The 18,905-nt window shown below is 38.1% G+C and overlaps 3 protein-coding genes across 9 annotated transcripts in view; 2 read left to right on the forward strand and 1 right to left on the reverse strand.

Moving 5' to 3' along the window:
- SETD4 (SET domain containing 4) overlaps nucleotides 1-15,398 on the reverse strand; it is a 28,920-nt gene extending 13,522 nt beyond the window's left edge. For 2 of the 3 annotated variants that reach the window (XM_088144670.1, XM_088144668.1), the window contains exons 1-3: nucleotides 5,767-5,906; nucleotides 4,840-4,942; nucleotides 4,309-4,404 (exon numbers count right to left, since the gene is read on the reverse strand). In XM_088144670.1, coding sequence (XP_088000796.1) covers nucleotides 4,309-4,404; nucleotides 4,840-4,939 — 196 coding nt within the window. In that variant the 5' untranslated portion in view covers nucleotides 4,940-4,942; nucleotides 5,767-5,906. Of the gene's footprint in view, nucleotides 1-4,308; nucleotides 4,405-4,839; nucleotides 4,943-5,766; nucleotides 5,919-15,259 lie in introns of those variants that run through there. The other variant, XM_088144669.1, reaches the window with a different exon arrangement.
- Nucleotides 5,826-12,946, forward strand: LOC103066276 (carbonyl reductase [NADPH] 1). Its single transcript, XM_007423324.3, has 4 exons — nucleotides 5,826-5,927; nucleotides 7,195-7,485; nucleotides 8,724-8,831; nucleotides 10,137-12,946. The coding sequence occupies exons 2-4, from the start codon at nucleotides 7,200-7,202 to the stop codon at nucleotides 10,571-10,573; spliced, it is 831 nt and encodes a 276-aa protein (XP_007423386.1). The 5' UTR covers nucleotides 5,826-5,927; nucleotides 7,195-7,199; the 3' UTR covers nucleotides 10,574-12,946.
- A 53-nt stretch (nucleotides 15,399-15,451) lies between the features above and the next one.
- DOP1B (DOP1 leucine zipper like protein B) overlaps nucleotides 15,452-18,905 on the forward strand; it is a 60,018-nt gene continuing 56,564 nt past the window's right edge. For 3 of the 5 annotated variants that reach the window (XM_007423325.4, XM_015887236.3, XM_007423326.4), the window contains exon 1: nucleotides 15,452-15,585. The gene's annotated coding sequence lies outside the window, so the exon portion shown is untranslated. Of the gene's footprint in view, nucleotides 15,586-17,851; nucleotides 18,233-18,905 lie in introns of all 5 variants that reach the window. The other 2 variants (XM_025163481.2, XM_088144667.1) reach the window with 2 other exon arrangements.

Genomic DNA, 18,905 nt, shown 5'->3' on the forward strand with positions numbered 1-18,905 from the left:
TAGTGGAGATGACAGTATTCCAGCTGAGTTATTTAAAATACTAAAAGATGATGGTGTTAAAGTGCTGCACTCAATATGCCAGCAAGTTTGGAAAACGCAACAGTGGCCACGGGATTGGAAAAGGTCAGTTTACGTTCCAATTCCAAAGAAGGGCAACGCCAAAGAATGCTCAAACTATCGCACAATTGCACTCATTTCACATGCTAGCAAGGTTATGCTCAAAATCCTACAAGCTAGGCTTCAGCAATACATGAACCGAGAACTACCGGATGTACAAGCTGGGTTTCGAAGAGGCAGAGGAACTAGAGATCAAATCGCCAACATTCGCTGGATCATGGAGAAAGCACGAGAGTTCCAGAAAAATATCTACTTCTGCTTCATTGACTATGCAAAAGCCTTTGATTGTGTGGATCACAACAAACTGTGGCAAATTCTTAAAGAGATGGGAATTCCAGACCACCTTACCTGTCTCCTGAGAAATCTGTATGCGGGCCAAGAAGCAACAGTTAGAACCGGTCATGGAACAACCGATTGGTTCAAAATAGGGAAAGGTGTACAACAAGGCTGTATACTGTCACCCTGCTTATTTAACCTATATGCAGAGTACATCATGAGAAATGCCAGGCTGGAAGAATCACAAGCCGGAATTAAGATTGCAGGGAGAATCATCAACAACCTCAGATATGCGGATGATACCACCCTAATGGCAGAAAGTGAAGAAGAACTAAAGAGCCTCTTGATGAGGGTGAAAGAGGAGAGTGCAAAAGCTGGCTTGAAACTCAACATTAAAAAACTAAGATCATGGCATCTGGACCCATCAATTCCTGGCAAATAGAAGGGGTAGAAATGGAAGCAGTAACAGACTTCATTTATTTGGGCTCCAAGATCACCGCAGACGGAGACTGCAGCCATGAAATTAAAAGACGCTTGCTCCTTGGGAGGAAAGCTATGGCAAGCCTAGATAGCATATTAAAAAGCAGAGACGTCACCTTGCCGACAAAGATCCGCATAGTCAAAGCTATGGTTTTTCCAGTAGTAATGTATGGCTGTGAGAGCTGGACCATAAAAAAGGCCAAGCGCCGAAGAATTGATGCCTTTGAACTGTGGTGCTGGAGAAGACTCTTGAGAGTCCCCTGGACTGCTAGGAGGTCAAACCAGTCAATCTTAAAGGAAATCAACCCTGATTGCTCATTGGAAGGATCGATAATGAAGCTCAAGCTCAGATATTTTGGTCACCTAATGCGAAGAGAGATCTCTTTGGAGAAGACCCTGATGCTGGGAAAGATTGAAGGCAAAAGGAGAAGAGGACGGCAGAGGATGAGATGGTTAGATAGCATCACTGAAGCAATGAGCATGAAACTGAGCAAACTCAGGGAGGCAGTGAAGGACAGGAAGGCCTGGCGCAATATGGTTCATGTGGTCACGAAGATTCGGACACGACTTAACGACTAAACAACAACAAACTTATACAACTCTCCCTTTACAGGAGATGTCTTCAAAAGGTTTTCTGGGAATTTTTTCAGGATTATTTCTAGCTTTGTATCTGTTAAAACAAAAGGATATTGAGAAATTGGCAAGGCAGATGCACATGCCATACTAATTGTTCCTCACTAAGGAAGCTTGTGAGAGGCAGACTCACCAGTGACAGCAGTACATGGAATATGCAAGAGTGTAGACTGACATGTAAGGTCAGCCATTTTATGCTACTTACTGAACATAAGGAAAAGCTAGTCCTCCATCTGTCAATATAGATATTGCAATGCCATCACTTCTGGACTGTCATGAAAAAATGACTATATCTTTAAGGTAGTGCATGCATGTATAGGTGGTTTGAGAAGGCATTGTATTATTACCTGCCATTTTATTTGCTGGAATTTAGATCCAATCAATTCTGCTTCACAGCGTAGATATGAAGCAAAAAGCGTAAATCAAGATCTTAAATGACTCTCATTAAGAGGGCCACCAACAGAATGAAGGAAACAATCTTCTATTTGAGGTCACTGATTGCAACAGATCAAGTCCTCGCTCTCTCTTTTTCCTGTTAACAGGGTGATACAGCATGCATTTCCTCGTTTTACTTTCTTGAATTATTTATACTGGGGGCTTGCATTGTTGGAATTGGCTGGTGGGATAATCGATACTGCTCCCTCCCATCATCTTGAATTGTATATAGTCTTTTAACATAGAATTCTTATTAGCTAATTTTAATATGAATATTTATATGTTTTTACTGTTTTGGATTTTCATTGTGAGCCGCCCAGAGTCGCCCTCTGGGGGAGATGGGCAGCATATAAATTCAGTAAGTAAGTAAGTAAGTAAGTAAATAAATAAATAAATTTCTTTTTTGCTCTCTAATGAACTTTGTCTCATTATTTAACTGGACATTAACTATTCCATAAATTGAAGCAAGTAAAAACAAAAGCCCAATCAGGTCCCCCAGTAAGTTCCTCCCCCGAAGCATGCTGTCTGCTGTGTGACTTACCCACGGAATAATCTGATTCTCAGTAATAACGTCAAGTGGGGATTAAGAAGAGATGAGACTTTAAACTGACACCATCTCAAAGTGATACATTTTAAATGCTTAGTTTATCTCATACATGGGGTAATCAGATAACATAACATCGGTAAACTTTTCTGAGAGCTTAGAAGAAGTTGGACTGCATATATCATTTTGATAGATTTTATATATCCCTTCCTGCAACATCACTGAGTAGTAGGACCTGGATAGCTCCTAAAGCTAATGCATTATATACAGCTACCTGAAGTGCAGTGGTTCAGGAGTTCAATTCCTAGTAGAGGATTGGAACCCCACAGAATAAGATCTGGCTAAGTGTGCCTGATGAATCCCAATAAGGATGAAACTGGTCACATACTGTCATGACATAACCTTTCCCAGGCCTTGATTTAGATACAACCTTGTTCTAATCTTGTAATTGCATAAGAAGTTGAGTATGGGATGTGTATTCTTGATTTTAAGAATTTTGTTTGTATATATTCAAGGACTGAGACATTTTTGTAAATACACATCTGAGATCCTTATAATAGCAAACCAAGAACTTTGGCCTTAAATAGGCTAACTGCTGCAGGGACAAAGTTGTTTCCCCACCAACAAACATTTTGTCTAGCAAAAGGAAATTTAGATAAGAACTGGCCTTTCTGCAAGGAGACAATGTCCTTTCACAGCCAAGAGCAGACTGCTTTTTAGAATGACTTAACCCTTTCACCTTCTTTGGTTTCAATAGAAGAAACTGAAGTCAGGAATTCTTTTGCTCTTCTGTCTAAGAATGAACAAGTCACCATTTTTCAGAGTTTGCAGAAGCTAAAACAAGATCTTGCTACTTTGTTCAGCAGTGGAAATGATACTGCTGTTTCTGCTAAGATCTCTAATACACGTGAAGTACATCCTATCTAGCTGACGACCAAATAATGATATGAATTCCTGCTCACATGCCCCCACTGATCAATCGTACTCCATTACTGGCCAAACTGTTCGGAGTCCACATCCCACTCAAATGGCTCTATCCACTCTTATTGAACAGTATTCTTTTAAGCTCCCTAATGAAGATTATAATGCGGAACCAAGTGTACAAATCAGGAACACTCCAGTGGCACTTCATACTTCTCTCTTCCAGCAAGATGATCCAAAACTTCTCAGAAAGACTTGGTTGACTCTAACCTACAGGGCCACTATTGTCCGTATGCCCAATCTCTAACCAGTGCCCCTACACAGGATATTAAGAATGATTTTCCATCCTCTATGCAGGCTTGCTCCCTTGAATGACTGTTACCATCTAACTCTCCCATAATCTCCTGGAACATCACAGCATGATATGCCAAGCGCCCCAGACTAGGTTTTGTAGACTTTATAAATCAATTTTCAACAATATTTCTACAAAAGTCATGGGATACTGAGCCCTTACAAGTTAGAGGTTTTTCATCTCATACATTACCATCCCATTCAAGTCTGAAGAGCCTTGGGGGTTTTAGCATCCTATTATTGCACATTCAAGTTGTCTTCAGATGTAACCAACTAGCGATAGTAGTCTCAACCAAATTAATTCAGTTAAAATTATTGTGATAAATATCTATTGTCCACCGAAATAAGTCTACACACTCTCATAACTAAAGGAATCCTGCAGTGGAATGAAGATGTAATGGTTTGAAACTACCAAACCATCACTTATTAATCATTGCCTTGTTAATAAGTGCATGTGGCCTCTCTGTGGCTATTCACATTAAGATAAAGGGATCGCCTTTCTTGCAAACTTTCACTACTCAAAATTTCTAGAAAAGCTATTAGAACATTACCTGAAAACAGTGCTGGCCTTAAGTTATTATCCTTGTAGCCTTTTTCTTTCAACCACTTCTTGAGAAGTATATATTCATTTTTATGATTTAAATTTACTAAACAGAAAAGAAAATAATCACATATCATATTAAGGTATACAGGTTTATACACAAGGTTATTTCATAACAATATATTGCTCAATACTACAGAGTCACACTACAAAACAGAGATGATGAAATAAGTGGACAAAAACTTTGGCTTGCTTGAATAATAGCATGGCAGAGTTCTTTACTTTTAAATTGTATATTTCAGTGTTGCCATTTATCACTGATCTTAGAATATAATACAAAAAATAAAACTAATGATCCTAAAGGCCATCCAACATCAGTGCAACAAAACAAATATCTAATACAAATAGGATATGGTTTAAGGAGAAATAAAATTAAAATCATTCAACATTTATGTGGGCAATCATGTAGGAATCATTAATAACACTGTTGCCATGAACAAAAATATGTGTGCTTGTATATTAATATGGTTAATCATATTACCACCCCATGAATAAAAAGCTCTAGATTGTTTTCTGTATCTCTTTCGGCAAGTTCGGCCTCTGCCTTTCTTCATTTTAAAGTTCTTTGGAAATCTGTACATAAACTGAAAACAGAAAAGCAAATGTAGTTCTTAAAATTATTTTGATTGCAAAAATACCTTATGTCCTATTTCCAAATATGTTGAGAAGAAACTTGCATGTGTGATGTATATTTAACATTTGAAAAATGAAAAATGCAAAGGAAAAAGGACCAAAATACATTCCACATAGTGCAGTACTATACTTTAGGCAGCCACAAAATGCTTCTTTAAAGCCAGACATATGGTTGCTGGTGAGTAAATGTTTCTAGGGAGTTACATCAGAAGTGCTCTAAGTCCTCAATATGTTTGTGGATCCTCAATCTGTTTGACCACTGCAGGAATCATTTTGCCAGTTTCGGCTTATTTTGCTCTAAAATAGGGTAAAGTATGATTCTGCAAGTATCTTCTGAACGACAGCTCCTGGCATCCTTTAGCCACATCTAACAAGAGCTGTAGGGCTCTTTTCATACTGTTAAATGTTATTTAGGGGATGTGCTTAAACGGCAGGAATTACGGAAAATATAAATGTTCACTTAAATCAAAAATATATTAAGATCTACATTCATGTTTGTCTAACCACAATTCCAAATGGGCTCAGAGAGGCTTTCTCTTCAGTAAGCCGACGGAGCACTACAGCCTTTCCAGGAATAAACCATCCAAAATTTGATAGGAAGAACTCTTGAGCATAAGGATTAGGAACGGGCTTTATTTCCTAATCCTTATACTCAAGAGTTATTTATTATTTCCCAGCTAATCTTCAACCCTCCCGTAGCCCATTCATGCTTCGATATCCCCAATCTGCAGCCACATTTTTCCTCGTTGCACTATCTAACTCAAAAGTCACCAACCTTCGCTCGCGTAGCAAGAAAGCGGAAGAGGCGGTCCTCCGCCAGTCGCCTTTTGGGAGAAAGGAAAGTCCGTCGGAGGCGCGTTTCTCATTGGATAAAGAGCCGTTCTTCTCCTACGGTGCTGGGGAGAGCAGTTGACGGTGTTCGTGCAGCTGAGAAAGGTAAAGCAGGATTGCGGCTTAATTTCCCTATAAATATTTTCTCTCTTCCCTTCTCGTCAGCTTTGTTGCAGGATTTTATTCTCTAACGTGCATTTCTAACTCAGTAGGTCCTTGCTTTTAAAGAATTCGGAGCCTCTGCAAACAGTTCAGAACCGTTGTGCAGATGTCAGAAGTTGAATAACCACACCTTCTGATATGTGGTTGGTTATGCGACATATTCTAATCTTTGCTCAAGGGTACCGAGTGCTTTATGTTTTATGCACTCTTGGTAATTGATAAAATGGTAGTCTTTTTACTCCCGAGTGAAACGGGAGGGATGCTGCGTGTATCTAGATAACCTTGCAGCCCAGGAGAGAGGTTCTTGGTTATTGGAGCGTGTAATCGAATGTTGCAAGTTAAGTTATGAATTTCCGACCTTTCAGGGCTTTTTCTTATTCTGAATTTCTCTTGCGTGGCTTCGATTTGGCTGGTAGAGTTTATATTCGCTTAAAAGGACGATGTGTTTTAATGCTGAACAGATTAGGGATAGATCGGCATGGAAGAAATATATCTACAATATGCGGTCGCTAGGAGTCGAAAGCGACTTGTTGGCACATAGAATACTCAAATGTTAAGTAATCCTAAAAAATATATTGCTAGGTTTTCATTTAAATCTATTCTCGACATCCAGTCCCCACTGGTTGGAAGCTCTACTCTACCCAGTTTGCCTTTTTATATTTTTAGTGGAGAATAATTGAAACGGATGGGCTCAATCTAGTCTTCTAATTATATTTGAGTTTTATATCATGCACCTAAACTGACCTACAATACATTTAAAACGTATTATATTAAAACTATAGTCCTGATTATTTCTAGAGGTGTCCTACCCCCCTTTAAAAGTACTACAGGTAGATTTGAAATTGTGGAGTCCTTGGGTTTCTCTGAGCTTGGTTCTTTTCTTGCAAATGTTTCATTACCTGGCTAGGTAACATTGTCAGTGCTAGAATAGGATGGGGTTTGTTTTCTGTTTATGTAATGAAATGTTTGCAAGAAAAGAACAAAGCTTAGAACTCCAAGGACTCCACAGTTCAACCCTGAACTACACATATTCGCCTATAGATTTGAAATTAGAAGCACTGTACCGAATACTAAAACACTAAAACTACGGTCAGTAAAAAAAAAAAAAAAAAAGCAAATTAAACAGCTGAATTGAATTTTTTAGAAAACCTTCACTTCGCCAGGTGTTATATTAGTTTTCCTGTTGATATATTTTGGCATTTAATTTTAGGCAAAATGTCTAGTACACGAGTAGCTGTGGTGACTGGATCCAACAAAGGCATTGGTTTGGCTATTGTGAGGGCTCTATGCAAGCAGTTCTCTGGGGATGTGTATTTGACAGCTCGGGACCCTGAACGAGGCAAAGCAGCGGTGATACAACTTCAGGAAGAAGGATTAAAACCACTTTTCCACAAGCTGGATATCACTGATCTGGAGAGTATCCAAACTCTCCGTGATTTTCTCAAGGAAAAATATGGAGGATTGGATGTGCTAGTCAACAACGCTGGGATTGCTTTCAAAGGTAACCTAAATGTAAATCATTGAATGTGAAATTGGATGAATGACAGATCAAAGGCTTTGGCCACAGCTCTGTAGAGAGTAAAATTGCAGAATTAAAACAGCTGAATATTTTTGCAGGTCTTTCATTTTTTCTGTTGGGAAGGTGAATATGTAGCACAAATATGCTGCAAATTTATTATTGGATCATATGCATTATAAGTAATACTAAACCATGTAATACACAAGGAAGACTGAAAACAGATGAAAGTCCACCAGAACAGATGAAAATCAACCAGATTTTCTGGCTTTCACTATTGTAACAATAGAAGTTACAAATTAAAACTTAAAGTCTGTCATTGCTGGATATTTTAACTGCTTAAAATATTAGAGTAAATATTTTTATCCTGTAATATGGAGTATCATTCAGTTGTCTTTCAGTAGATCTTTATGTAGTTTGGGTGCCCATTTTGAATGTTGTTGTCTGAATATATAACCTGTACCAGTTTATAGATTCACATGTATATACAACTTGTGAGATTCAATAGACAATTGATGCTCTGCTTCCACCACAATTTGCAGCCAGTTAGGAAGTCTGCACTTTCTTTTTCTTGTCCACCTGGAAGGGTTGTTCCAGGCTTGCATTGTACACAAATCAGAAAATATTTTAAATTGTACCCTAATTTGTTAAACAAGCAAATCTGTGAACCATAATTTGAAACTGAGCAGCTTAGCAATTTACTAGAGATTATTTTAAGCTATAGTTTTATACTTCAGTACAAGTTAGGAATCATGGAAGGGGACACTTTTCATGACACATTCTTTTTCCAGGTGTGTGAAGAAAAGAGGAAGTCTAGACCAAAGGGTTTGCGTGGAGTCACAGAGGTTTATACTGTAATTCTGAATACTGGCTTATTACTAATGTTCATGTAATATTATATACAGTACATCTGTTCAAAATTAAGACCTGTTCAATTGGAAATATTCCCAGGAACATTTTCAGAACTATTGACTTAAAGTCTCAGTAATTCTTTCTCCTAATGATATTTGAGAGTCATTTTATTATAACATGCATTTTGTCTTGCATGCAGATAAAAGCTGGTTAGGCACTGCTGAGTATCCATTTCAATTTTTGCTGGCATCATTCCACCTATGTAATATTTAAACTTTTACAGTGCTTCATCTCTTGCTGTTATACAACGTTTTCCTATAAATACATATTGGGAATCTTGACTTCTGTTTTCTTCCATTTTGAAAAAAAAGTTGCAGATACAACCCCATTTGCTGTACAAGCAGAAGTCACACTGAGAACCAACTTTTTTGCAACCAGGAATGCTTGCAGAGAACTGCTGCCGTTACTGAAACCGAATGGTAAGCACATACTGGGGGGTGGAGTAGTATTAAAGATTAATTAAGGTTTTTAATAAGTAATGTTCTGGAATGAAAGAAACAGAAAAACACATGATCAACTCTTCCTTAAGCTTAGGTCTTTAAATTCAGTAATATCCCTTTCCACTTTTAAGTCAGGAACACAAAACATGGTGCTTCTAGAAACGTTAGGTTATACTTTATATCTCTGATACTAATCTCATTGAAATGAATGGGAATTATTTTCAAGGAATTCTGTTTAGCTAGTTGGTAAATGAAGACACGTTTAGAAAATAACCAAACTGGAGGTGAAGGCTGAGCAAAAACAAAAAGCAATTCAAGCCCACTACATGTTGACTCTTATGAAATAAAATCATTGAATAAATATATTCTGCATCAAACTGTAAATAATACTCATAGTTCTGCTTAAAACCATATCTTGAAGAATGTCCTCCAGATATTGTACATTGCCACCTCAATGCCAGATTTTGAATGGACTTTGAACTGAGCTGCTTTTAATTAGGCTTAGGCTGAATTTTGTTCTGCTTTATAATGTGGTTTTGAATTATAGTCATTTAAATTATTTTATATACATATTATATACCTATGTCTAGATTAGACAACAGAGTTTAAATGCATCTGCCCTACAGAGGTATTTATAATCTATTGTAAACTGAGGTGGTCAATTTCCATTGAAATGAATCCTGGAGATTTTTCTCCCAATAATTGTGTCCAGGTGATATGTGGTATAGCTAGCTTTCATAACTTGGCAAAAATGGCAGTTCCAGGGTAAAACAATCAACATTGATTAAATCACTACTCATTAAAATTGTCTGTAAAATAAATCATTTGGAAAGCTAATTGATTTCCATTTGCATATAGATGACAACCATTATCTGTCACACATGCACTTACAGCTACATAGAAATCTAGATTCAATAATCATAAATGTATGTGTGTGTACGCTTATATAAGTCTGTTTATTCAGCATGCTAGCCTTATTTTCCAGCATCTGCTGTGGAAAGGCTCTCTGTCCATGGAGGCTCTTCACCAACTGAGCATTCCAATATTTCAGGATTCTCACACACATGAAGAGTCTCCACAAATAGAAAAAGCTTGCCACACACAATATTTTATTGGGAGGGTTCAAAGAGGGAAGGCAAAGCTAGCTGATTCACTGATCATTATTTGAGATAATAAAGCCTTATTTTCTTTGTGGATAAATATTGTATTGTTACAAAATGAATGAAATTGAAAAAAAAATAGATAATAGTTTCATCTCCTGTAATATGTTTTATCTTGGAATAGGAAGAGTAGTCAATGTATCTAGCATGAATGGTGCTTCAGCATTGTCCAGGTGTAACCAGGACCTGCAGCAGAAATTTCGGAGTGACATAATCACCGAAGAGGAGCTAGTGAAACTCATGGAAAAATTTGTGGAAGATACCAAGAAGGGAGTGCATGAGAAGGAAGGCTGGCCAAATACTGCTTATGGAGTATCCAAAATTGGAGTGACGGTTTTATCAAGAATTCAGGCAAGATTGTTGAATGAGACAAGGAAAGATGATGGTATTCTCCTGAATGCCTGCTGTCCTGGGTGGGTCAGAACAGATATGGCAGGTCCCAGGGCCCCAAAAACCCCAGATGAGGGAGCTGAGACTCCAGTCTACTTAGCCCTTTTACCCACTGGTGCCACTGAGCCACATGGCCAATTTGTTAGTGAAAAGAAAGTTCAGAAATGGTAACTCTACTATTATGCTTCTGTATTAAGCACTGGAAATTATAGATGCTATAAAGCTCTTTGCTACAAGTATCTGCTGTAGCAGTTATGCCAGGCTCCTATGCTGTGGAAGTGAAAACCAACATACAGTGGATTGAGATAAAGAGCACCCTGTTGCTTAATAAGATCACTGATTAATCTTCTGCTGTGGGTGATAATTAGTGTTGTACCTTAATAACAGCCTTCAGGATTCTCACTTTTCTCTGATTTGGGCAGCTTTACAATATTGGGTTCTAAAATAATTCACTCTTAAAGATTTAGAAGGCACATATGCATAATCTTCTCTTTTGGTAAAGGTCATTTTCTGTAATGTATTAATTGTGTCAGCTTAAACACAAATTTTGACTATATAAAATAGTAAATAAAGGTTATGATTAACTAATTTTGGTGGCTATGTATGGTTTCAGTACAAATGTCTTTTTACCCCATTAATCACAAACAACTACGGGCAGTGTGTATGTTTTTTAAAGCAGAGGTAGGGATCTCTGGCTTTCCAGTATAGGTGAACTACAGCTCCCAACAGCAGTAGTAAGTATGGCAAATAGTGAGGGACATTGGAGAATCTGATGCAGCAACATTGTAAGAGCTGTTTGCCATCCCTGCCTCAAAAGCAAGAAAATTCAAATGTGAAATACAATAATTCACACTGTGCAGAAAGTATAGTACGTACACCTTCTCACCCAACGTCTGTATCAATGTTTCTCAACCTTGTCAACTTTAAGATGTGTGGACTTCAGTTCCCAGAATTCCCCAGCCACTCTTGCTGGCTAGGGAATTCTGGGAGTTGAAATCCACACATCTTAAAATTGACAAGGTTGAGAAACACTGATCTATATGGATAAACTGCAACAGTAACAGGCCAATCTTGTATGACTTAAACATTTCTTCTGAAAATATGTGTAGATATGCTACTTGACATTCAAGAAAATTTATAACAATATGCATTTATATACATATGCAAACACAAAATTTAAAAAGGAAAAAAATAGACAAGTAGATTTCCCCCTTTTTTAAAGAGCCTATATGAGTGCAGACAGGTATCAAAATGTTAGTATCAGAAAGTTGTTTTTGTTTTAAGTAAATAAAAATATTAAAATGGCATACATATTTTTGAGAAAGGTACTAGTACTTCTTCACATCACAGTAATAGAGGTGTGTATACAGTCATATATAGCAGCCTTTAAGTCATGGAAGAACCAGCTGCAGCAAAAAACCGCAGCTAGGAGTTTTGACCTGCACAGGATGCGGTGTTGAAATTTCCTTTTTTTTTTTCCTGTTGGGGCTTTCACAAAAAGGTCTGAATTAAAAATTAATTCAGATGAATTTCGTCAGTTTATTTAAATGATAATCTGGAGAATAGAAAGGTAAAGACAAGGTAAGGCTTAGTTTATATGTATTACATAGAGAGCTGCTTCCTGGGTTGCACAATGTGTAACAACTTTCTTTGAATCCATAATTTGAAACCACTATTAATATCTTTGCAAAATGTGAGAGGGAAGGTTTGTGCTTGGTAAGCATACCTTGCACAAGACTGTGCATGAAAGCTGCCATCAATGTGAGTCAGACTTATCATCTGATGCTTCCTCAGTGCAAAAATATGGCTCACTTGTTCCTTCTGAGCATGGAAATACCTTTCAAAGAGCAGCTCTTATGGGGCTTCCCTTCTTCGAAGTCCTGCTTCCTGACATCACCACTTCTTTTGACCACTGGGCCAGATTTAGCATTTCAGTCTGCCTCTAACTGGGAGCAAAAGCCTTTGGTGTAGTGGTTAAAGGCATCAGGCTAGAATCTGGGAGACTGAGTTCTAATCCTGCTTTAGGCATAAAGCCAGTAAGTGACCTTGGGCCAGTCCCTCTCTAGCCCTAGGTAAATGGCAATAGCAAACCACTTCCAAAAAATGCTGCCAATCAGATCTAGCTGCCATATCCAAAGATATGTTCTTGGGAAGTCATACACCGTTTTTCAAACCAGCTAGATATTTAAGCCAAGTAACAATTCCCAAATTCAGAAGAGCTGTAACTCTGGCAAGATTAAATGCCTGTCCAACAGCTATTTTGAGGGGAGATTATAGAGCATCCCAGCTGAACAAAGACTGCCCCTGTAGTAAAGGAGTTCCTGAAACATTAACCCACATTTTGTCATATTGCCCTTATTTTAAAAATAACTGGTTGCAGTTAATAACTCCCCAACTATCTGGATCCATTTTATTTATAATTGTTACTGTCTGATCAATGTGATTTTATTTCTCTGAAAATGGCTATGATTTGTATTGCTATTGGTAAAAATACCACAGTCTGACCACAACATTTTTATAATTATTAAATTTTATTATGGTTCTTGTTCGTTGTCTCAGGATTTGTTTTCTTTTTGAATTTGTCAATGACTGTAATATGGTTTACTTACTACTATGAGTGTAGACTTAAGCCCATCGGAGGCAGGGAGCTTATTAAGCAACACTTCTATCAGAGAATGTAGGCAGGTAATGTATATTACAGTACTTGATTGCAAAAATAACAAGCAATTATTCTTGATTTCAAAAAGAAAAAAAAACTTCAGGTACCAATGCAATGTATAGGTAATTCATCAAAAATGTCAATAAGGGGAATTCACAAGAGTACAACATGATCCAGGATAATAGAACACTAGACTAGAACAGGTCACTTTAATAATATTTAGATAATTGTTTTTTCACAGCCTACAGAAAAGTTCATTGTGGTTTAATAAAGATAAAAACATTCATGTACAGCCACCCTATGTATTATATTTGAACTAATATATGGTTCTAAAGTTTAAACTGAAAAATGATAGACTCAGACCCTCCAGGGCCTGACTAATGAAAGTCTTCTGGATGGAGAAACACCTTTTCAAGCAGTGAAAAGTTCATGGTGCAGTGTTCAATCTTGTTTTCTTTGGGAGGTGCTGTATAATACCTATTAGCATTTTGTAATAGTTTACAGTATTTACAAATATACAGGTTGAATATTTCACAGCTTAAATACTCCAGCTTTAATAACTATTTCGTCATCATCAAACATCCCCAAATGCTATTATTTACCTATCAGCAACTCTGAATGTAAAGTCCAAGCAAGCAAGCTTTACTAAACATTATATAAATAAATTGCAAATAGACATGCATAGAATTGTACTGGGCAGATAGAAATGATTGGAGATAAGTGGCCCCGCGGATAACCAGGGCCTATGCCATAAAGGGCTTTATAAGTGACAATTAGCACCTTTAATTGCACCCAGAAGTGACTGGCAACCAATGTAGCTCACAGAGCAAGAATGACACATGGGCATAACAGGAAGTGCTGGTCACTGTTCACACCACTGCATTTTGCACCAGTTGTAGCTTTTGAATAGTCTTCAAGGTCAGCCCCATGTAGAGTGTATTGCAGTACTCCAGTCATGAGGTAATCAAGGTGTTAATGACCATCTGAAGGGCCTCCCAGTTGAGGAAAGGGCACAACTGGTGTACAATATGAACCTCCTGGCCGCAGCTGCCACCTGCTAATAGAGCAGTAGCTGCGAGTCCAGGAGGACCCCCAAGTTGTACACCTGCCTTTGAGAAATTCAACCCCATCCAAGACCGACTGTGAACATGCCAAACAGCCACAAACACCCAGTCTTTATCAGGACTGAGCCAAAATCTGTTCCTCTCCATACCCAAACAGCCTCCAGACTCTGGGTTAGTATATTGACAGAGGTAGAGATAGTAATTGTATAATGGGCTATATATTTTGTATTTTAATTCCTGTTAGCCCCTTGAATACTTGAGTAGGTGGGACAGAAATCAGATAACAACTTTTCAGGCATCCAAAATTTAGTGCTTATTTTTTAGAATCAAATAATGTACACAGAAGATTATAGAAACATATAGTATGGGCAAACTAATAGGTTATATCATAAAGAACAAACCATATATTCCTCTATTTATTTCTAAAAAGAAGTTAGAATTGTCCCAAACACCCTGCCATCACAAATATGTGACGCAAGTTCTTTTCTATTCAGAAGAGAACAAAAATGCTCTCCAAATACATTCAAAAGACTATCATTAACACACTGTCCAGGCTGTGCGCTAGTTGTTATAAAAAATCAGCGCTTTTCTGTAGTCACTCTGCAAAACATGATAAATGTTGCTATTTGTGCAATATGTATTTATTTTATTTATGTATTTAATCAATACTTATTTATTTATTTATTTATTTATTTCAAATATTCCAATTTCAAACGGCTTTGGGAGGCTTACATTTTTTTTAAAAAAAGTAGGAAAAATAAACACAAGGAAGAAACAGAATACAAAGTGTCTATAACATTCCTGCCGCTATTCAACGGGGGATAGAACCGGAAGCAGCGTAGCTGGGTTTAAGGGAAGCCTATTTATAATTATACAGGTCGATGCTCTCAAATCCACCTGCGCAGATCTGGCCTCAAATACTACCGCAGTTCTATCAAAACAACTTTTCACAATTTGTTGCAGTCTCCTGTTCCGACAGCAGATGGAACCGAACAAAAGCCCAGAGACACGCTTTACGAATGTACCATCTTTCCGGGGAGGGTCGGCGTGTCTTTGGGTCCAACTACAGGCGAGTCAGTCTTCGCGTCACTAAATTAGGAACGGGAATGACGTATGCACAACAAGCTTTCTTACCACCTTTCCGAGATAGTGATCAATCCGAAATCACCACCACGCTTTCCAGCTCTCCAGGGCCGCTCTTGAAAAGTGGTAGTTCCCCAACCCGGCTGCGGAAGGGAGAGGGAGAAGCGTGACTCTCCCAAGTCCAGCCACCCCGGGGACGCGCTCTTCTGTGCTGTGCTCCGCTTCTCCTTCCTGCTTCTGCTCCCTCCCACTTATTTCCCGGCTGTTACCTCAGTCCCGCCCAGCCGTGGGACACGTCGTCCCTGCGGGTCCAGCGGCTGTGCAAAAGGGAGCTGCGGAGGCCAGTTTGGGTGTTCCGCGCCGACCTTTTTCAGACGGTGAGTCGGAAAGAAAGCTGGGCAGTTGCGGAAGGTGCTGGTTTGGGGAAACGCAGCATGCAGTACCTCCTGCTTTTTCTGGGTGTTGAAATGGAGGCTGCGAGATTTATTGGCGGGGTGAGAGACAGGAATCCCCCTTCTCGCCTTCCTTTCCCGCAGAGGACCCTTCGCCTCCTCCGCCGCCCCGGTCTCCTCTCGTTCAGGTGGAGTACGCCGCCGCCAGTTCGAAGCATTACTTCCCCTTATGGGAGCAGATGGTATCTGAGGGTGCCATCCTTCCCACTTGCTCCAGAGGACAAAACAAATGGGCGGGGAAGGAGCTCTCCGCCATCCTCTTTTCTAGGACTGCTAAATCTGGGCTCAAAAATCGTCCAGGTTGTTGCAGCCCAGATCTGGAAGCCCTTCCATTGCTTGCCTTTTGTTGTGTGGACACATGGGCAGGTATGCTGGTGTGTCCGGTGATTCCGAGATTCTACAGGGTGCCTGCTGGCCCTGGCGGGTTACCAGCTGTTATGGTCGGTGTGGCTGTATAACAGCTGTTGGGTTTTGTTTGCTGTGTAGGAGGCGGCAGCCTGTCAACAGGAAAGAGAGGAGAGCTGTTACTGCTAATCAGAGCATTGTTTTTTATCTACTTTGCCTTGTTTACACACCAATGTTAGCTACATAATTTATTACAGCTGCCGTTGAAAATCTAGGAAAAATGTTGAAGTCGCTTGAAGAAAAAAACTGTTCAACTCCATTAAACAAGCTCTTTAGAGCTGATCTGATTTCTGCAGGGCCTTGGATCACTCCATATAGCGCAGGGTTTCCTATGTGTAAGCAAAACGGAGAAAAGTGGGCAGAGAAAATGTATTGTAATAATATTTAGATGTTACATTATCAGTCTGCTATTATTCATAAAATAGCTCTTCTGCCCTTCAATAAAAAATTTGTGGTTTGTTGTCCTTCCATATAAAAAATCCACTATTATCAATGTGTGTGGGGAATAATTTTGTTTCTACTTTTAAATAATAATTACTGAACATAAATTTTCCGGGGGCCAGATGGGGGCTCGCATCTGTGGAGATGGCTGGTGGGGTGATGGGTTTGGCTCCCCCCAGCATCTGGAAGGTTTTAGGGCTAAAATTTATAGGGAGTTTTTAGGACATTTTTAATGTATGTTTCTATTTTAAGTATTTATGGATTTTAGCCATTGTTGGAGGGATTGGTGTTTTTTCCTTTTTTGTTATTGTGAGCTGCCCAGAGCCACCCGTTGGGGGAGATGGGCGGCATACAAGTTTAATAATTAATAAATAAATCCACCCAAGCATTCTACTGCACTCATAAATCTACCACACTCAGACAAATTAACACCTGCCTGTATAGCTCTCAGACTAGAGAGTAGAAACAAATAAGAAAGGAAGGTGTACCATTCATAGCATCTATTCAGAAATATACCAGTAGATCTGTGTATACCTTGTGTCCATCATAGGGTAGCTGGAGTCCAGTCACACTGATTTTCAGACTTTAGACCAGCGATGGTGAACCTTTTGAGCTTGACATGTCAAAAATTCAGAAAATGCCTAACTTGACTGCTGGCCTGTGACCCCCCCCCCCAACAAAAGAGAAACAATTCTTTACATATTCATTTATTTTTAAAAAAATACAGTCCAATCGTGTGGTGCTATGTATATGAAGAAATGTCAAATAATTACAAAAATGAAATATGAGTAAAACAAACTCAGTTTCTTTGGTAACTCAAACAGGAAGAATAGTTGTTTGAGTGTTGGTGAATGCTGGCATGTCACCCAAAACATTGTGGTGTATCACCTTTGACACGTGTGTCGTAGGTTTGCCATCACTGCTTTAGACTAATTTGGGCAGTCACTCAGGATTCCCAGTAGCTTCTAAGACCCAATCCAGCATATGCATCTACTCTTATATAATTAGCCTTATATAAAAACTTATATAAAAACCCTCCTATATAAAAACTTACTTCATCATTCCACAATAGTTGGAGTCTTAATAATAATATTATACATTGCTATATAAGAATCGCTACTAAAAGCAATTATTATCAAAAGAGTAATCCAGTTATAACAAAAGCAGATTAAAACAGCATAAAAAAACCTCACAGCACATGAACATGTCATCTCAACAAGACGAAAGACCTGACCAAGCAGGATTGCCAATAGAAAAGTAAATAATAGACTTAGCCAGCTTCTCTCATAACAGAATTCAGTACCTGGGCCCAGCTTCTGAAAATACTTTATTGTTTTTCTGTCAGGTAGAAAAAGAACAGCCTTTGCTGAAGAACATACTGGAGAAGCTGGCCTTTCAACTAATTTCATTCCAGAATTGTGTCTGGAAACCAACTGGCAGCCAAGGAAGTTGTTATAACAAGGGAGTAGTACATAGTAAATAATTGCATGTAATTTTCTGAATTCACAGAAGTTTTTGAAGTTATCCAAACACATAGCGCACTGCTGTAATCAATTGATATGTGTAACCAAAGCTGCTTATCCAATTTTTTTACAAGAGCGTGGGCGAACTCTAAATTTGTGTTCAATGTCATTAATTCAAACTAACAACTTCAATTACATTCTCTCATCCACTCAAGTATCGGTGCCTTGCCTCCTGGAGCCATCCCTGCTAGGCATACTAGAAGGTGACAATAGTTCATGCTATGAAAAGGTTTTAAGAGATTGTTCTCCCTGATAAGTTTTATTGATTTAAAATGTATTTTCCTAAAAATCACATAATGAAGATGTAAATGATACTTTCTTAAGTAATTAGATGCTGCTCTCTGTCTCAATCTAAGAAATCATTTTCTGGTATTGACATTACATGATATTTTCTTTAAGTTAAACATTAACTTGGTCGTTAATACATGAAGAAAATGTTTAGTGCTTATTTATATGTAATTCCATGAAATAAAATAATTTCAATTTAGTGGTAATTAGTTTACTAAAATTATCTCTGTTATTTCTCTGAATATTTACAAAAATAAAGCACAGGTAGAAAATAAAATATGCACTTACTTATATGAACATGCTTTCAGAATATAATATTATATGACCATTTACAGTAAAATAATTTATGAGTAAGCCTCTTAATTCCACAGTTGTATATGAAAGTAAAGTGAGCAATATTTACACATATTGAGCATTCTGAATACTGAACTATACCAAAGCCATAGTATTTCAACTTTTTTGTAGAGTTTAGCATTTTATTCTGAGCATAAAAATAAGATATTTCTTAATTTTACTTTCAGTTTTCCATTTTTTATTAAAAACATTTACAGACATATCTATAAGATGCAAACTTATCACAATTTTGCT

The sequence above is a fragment of the Python bivittatus genome, unplaced genomic scaffold (genome assembly GCF_059951505.1).
Source record: "Python bivittatus isolate LINGU-HERP-01145 unplaced genomic scaffold, Pbiv_v1 ctg000350_np1212, whole genome shotgun sequence".
Lineage (NCBI taxonomy): Eukaryota > Metazoa > Chordata > Lepidosauria > Squamata > Pythonidae > Python > Python bivittatus.

Bases quoted from the DNA above. Each gene is read 5' to 3' on its own strand.
- LOC103066276 (XM_007423324.3), top strand. From the start codon at position 7,200: ATGTCTAGTACACGAGTAGCTGTGGTGACTGGATCCAACAAAGGCATT. The intron at 7,486-8,723 runs GTAACCTAAATG...TTGAAAAAAAAG, and splicing joins CGCTGGGATTGCTTTCAAAG to TTGCAGATACAACCCCATTT. The intron at 8,832-10,136 runs GTAAGCACATAC...ATCTTGGAATAG, and splicing joins GCCGTTACTGAAACCGAATG to GAAGAGTAGTCAATGTATCT.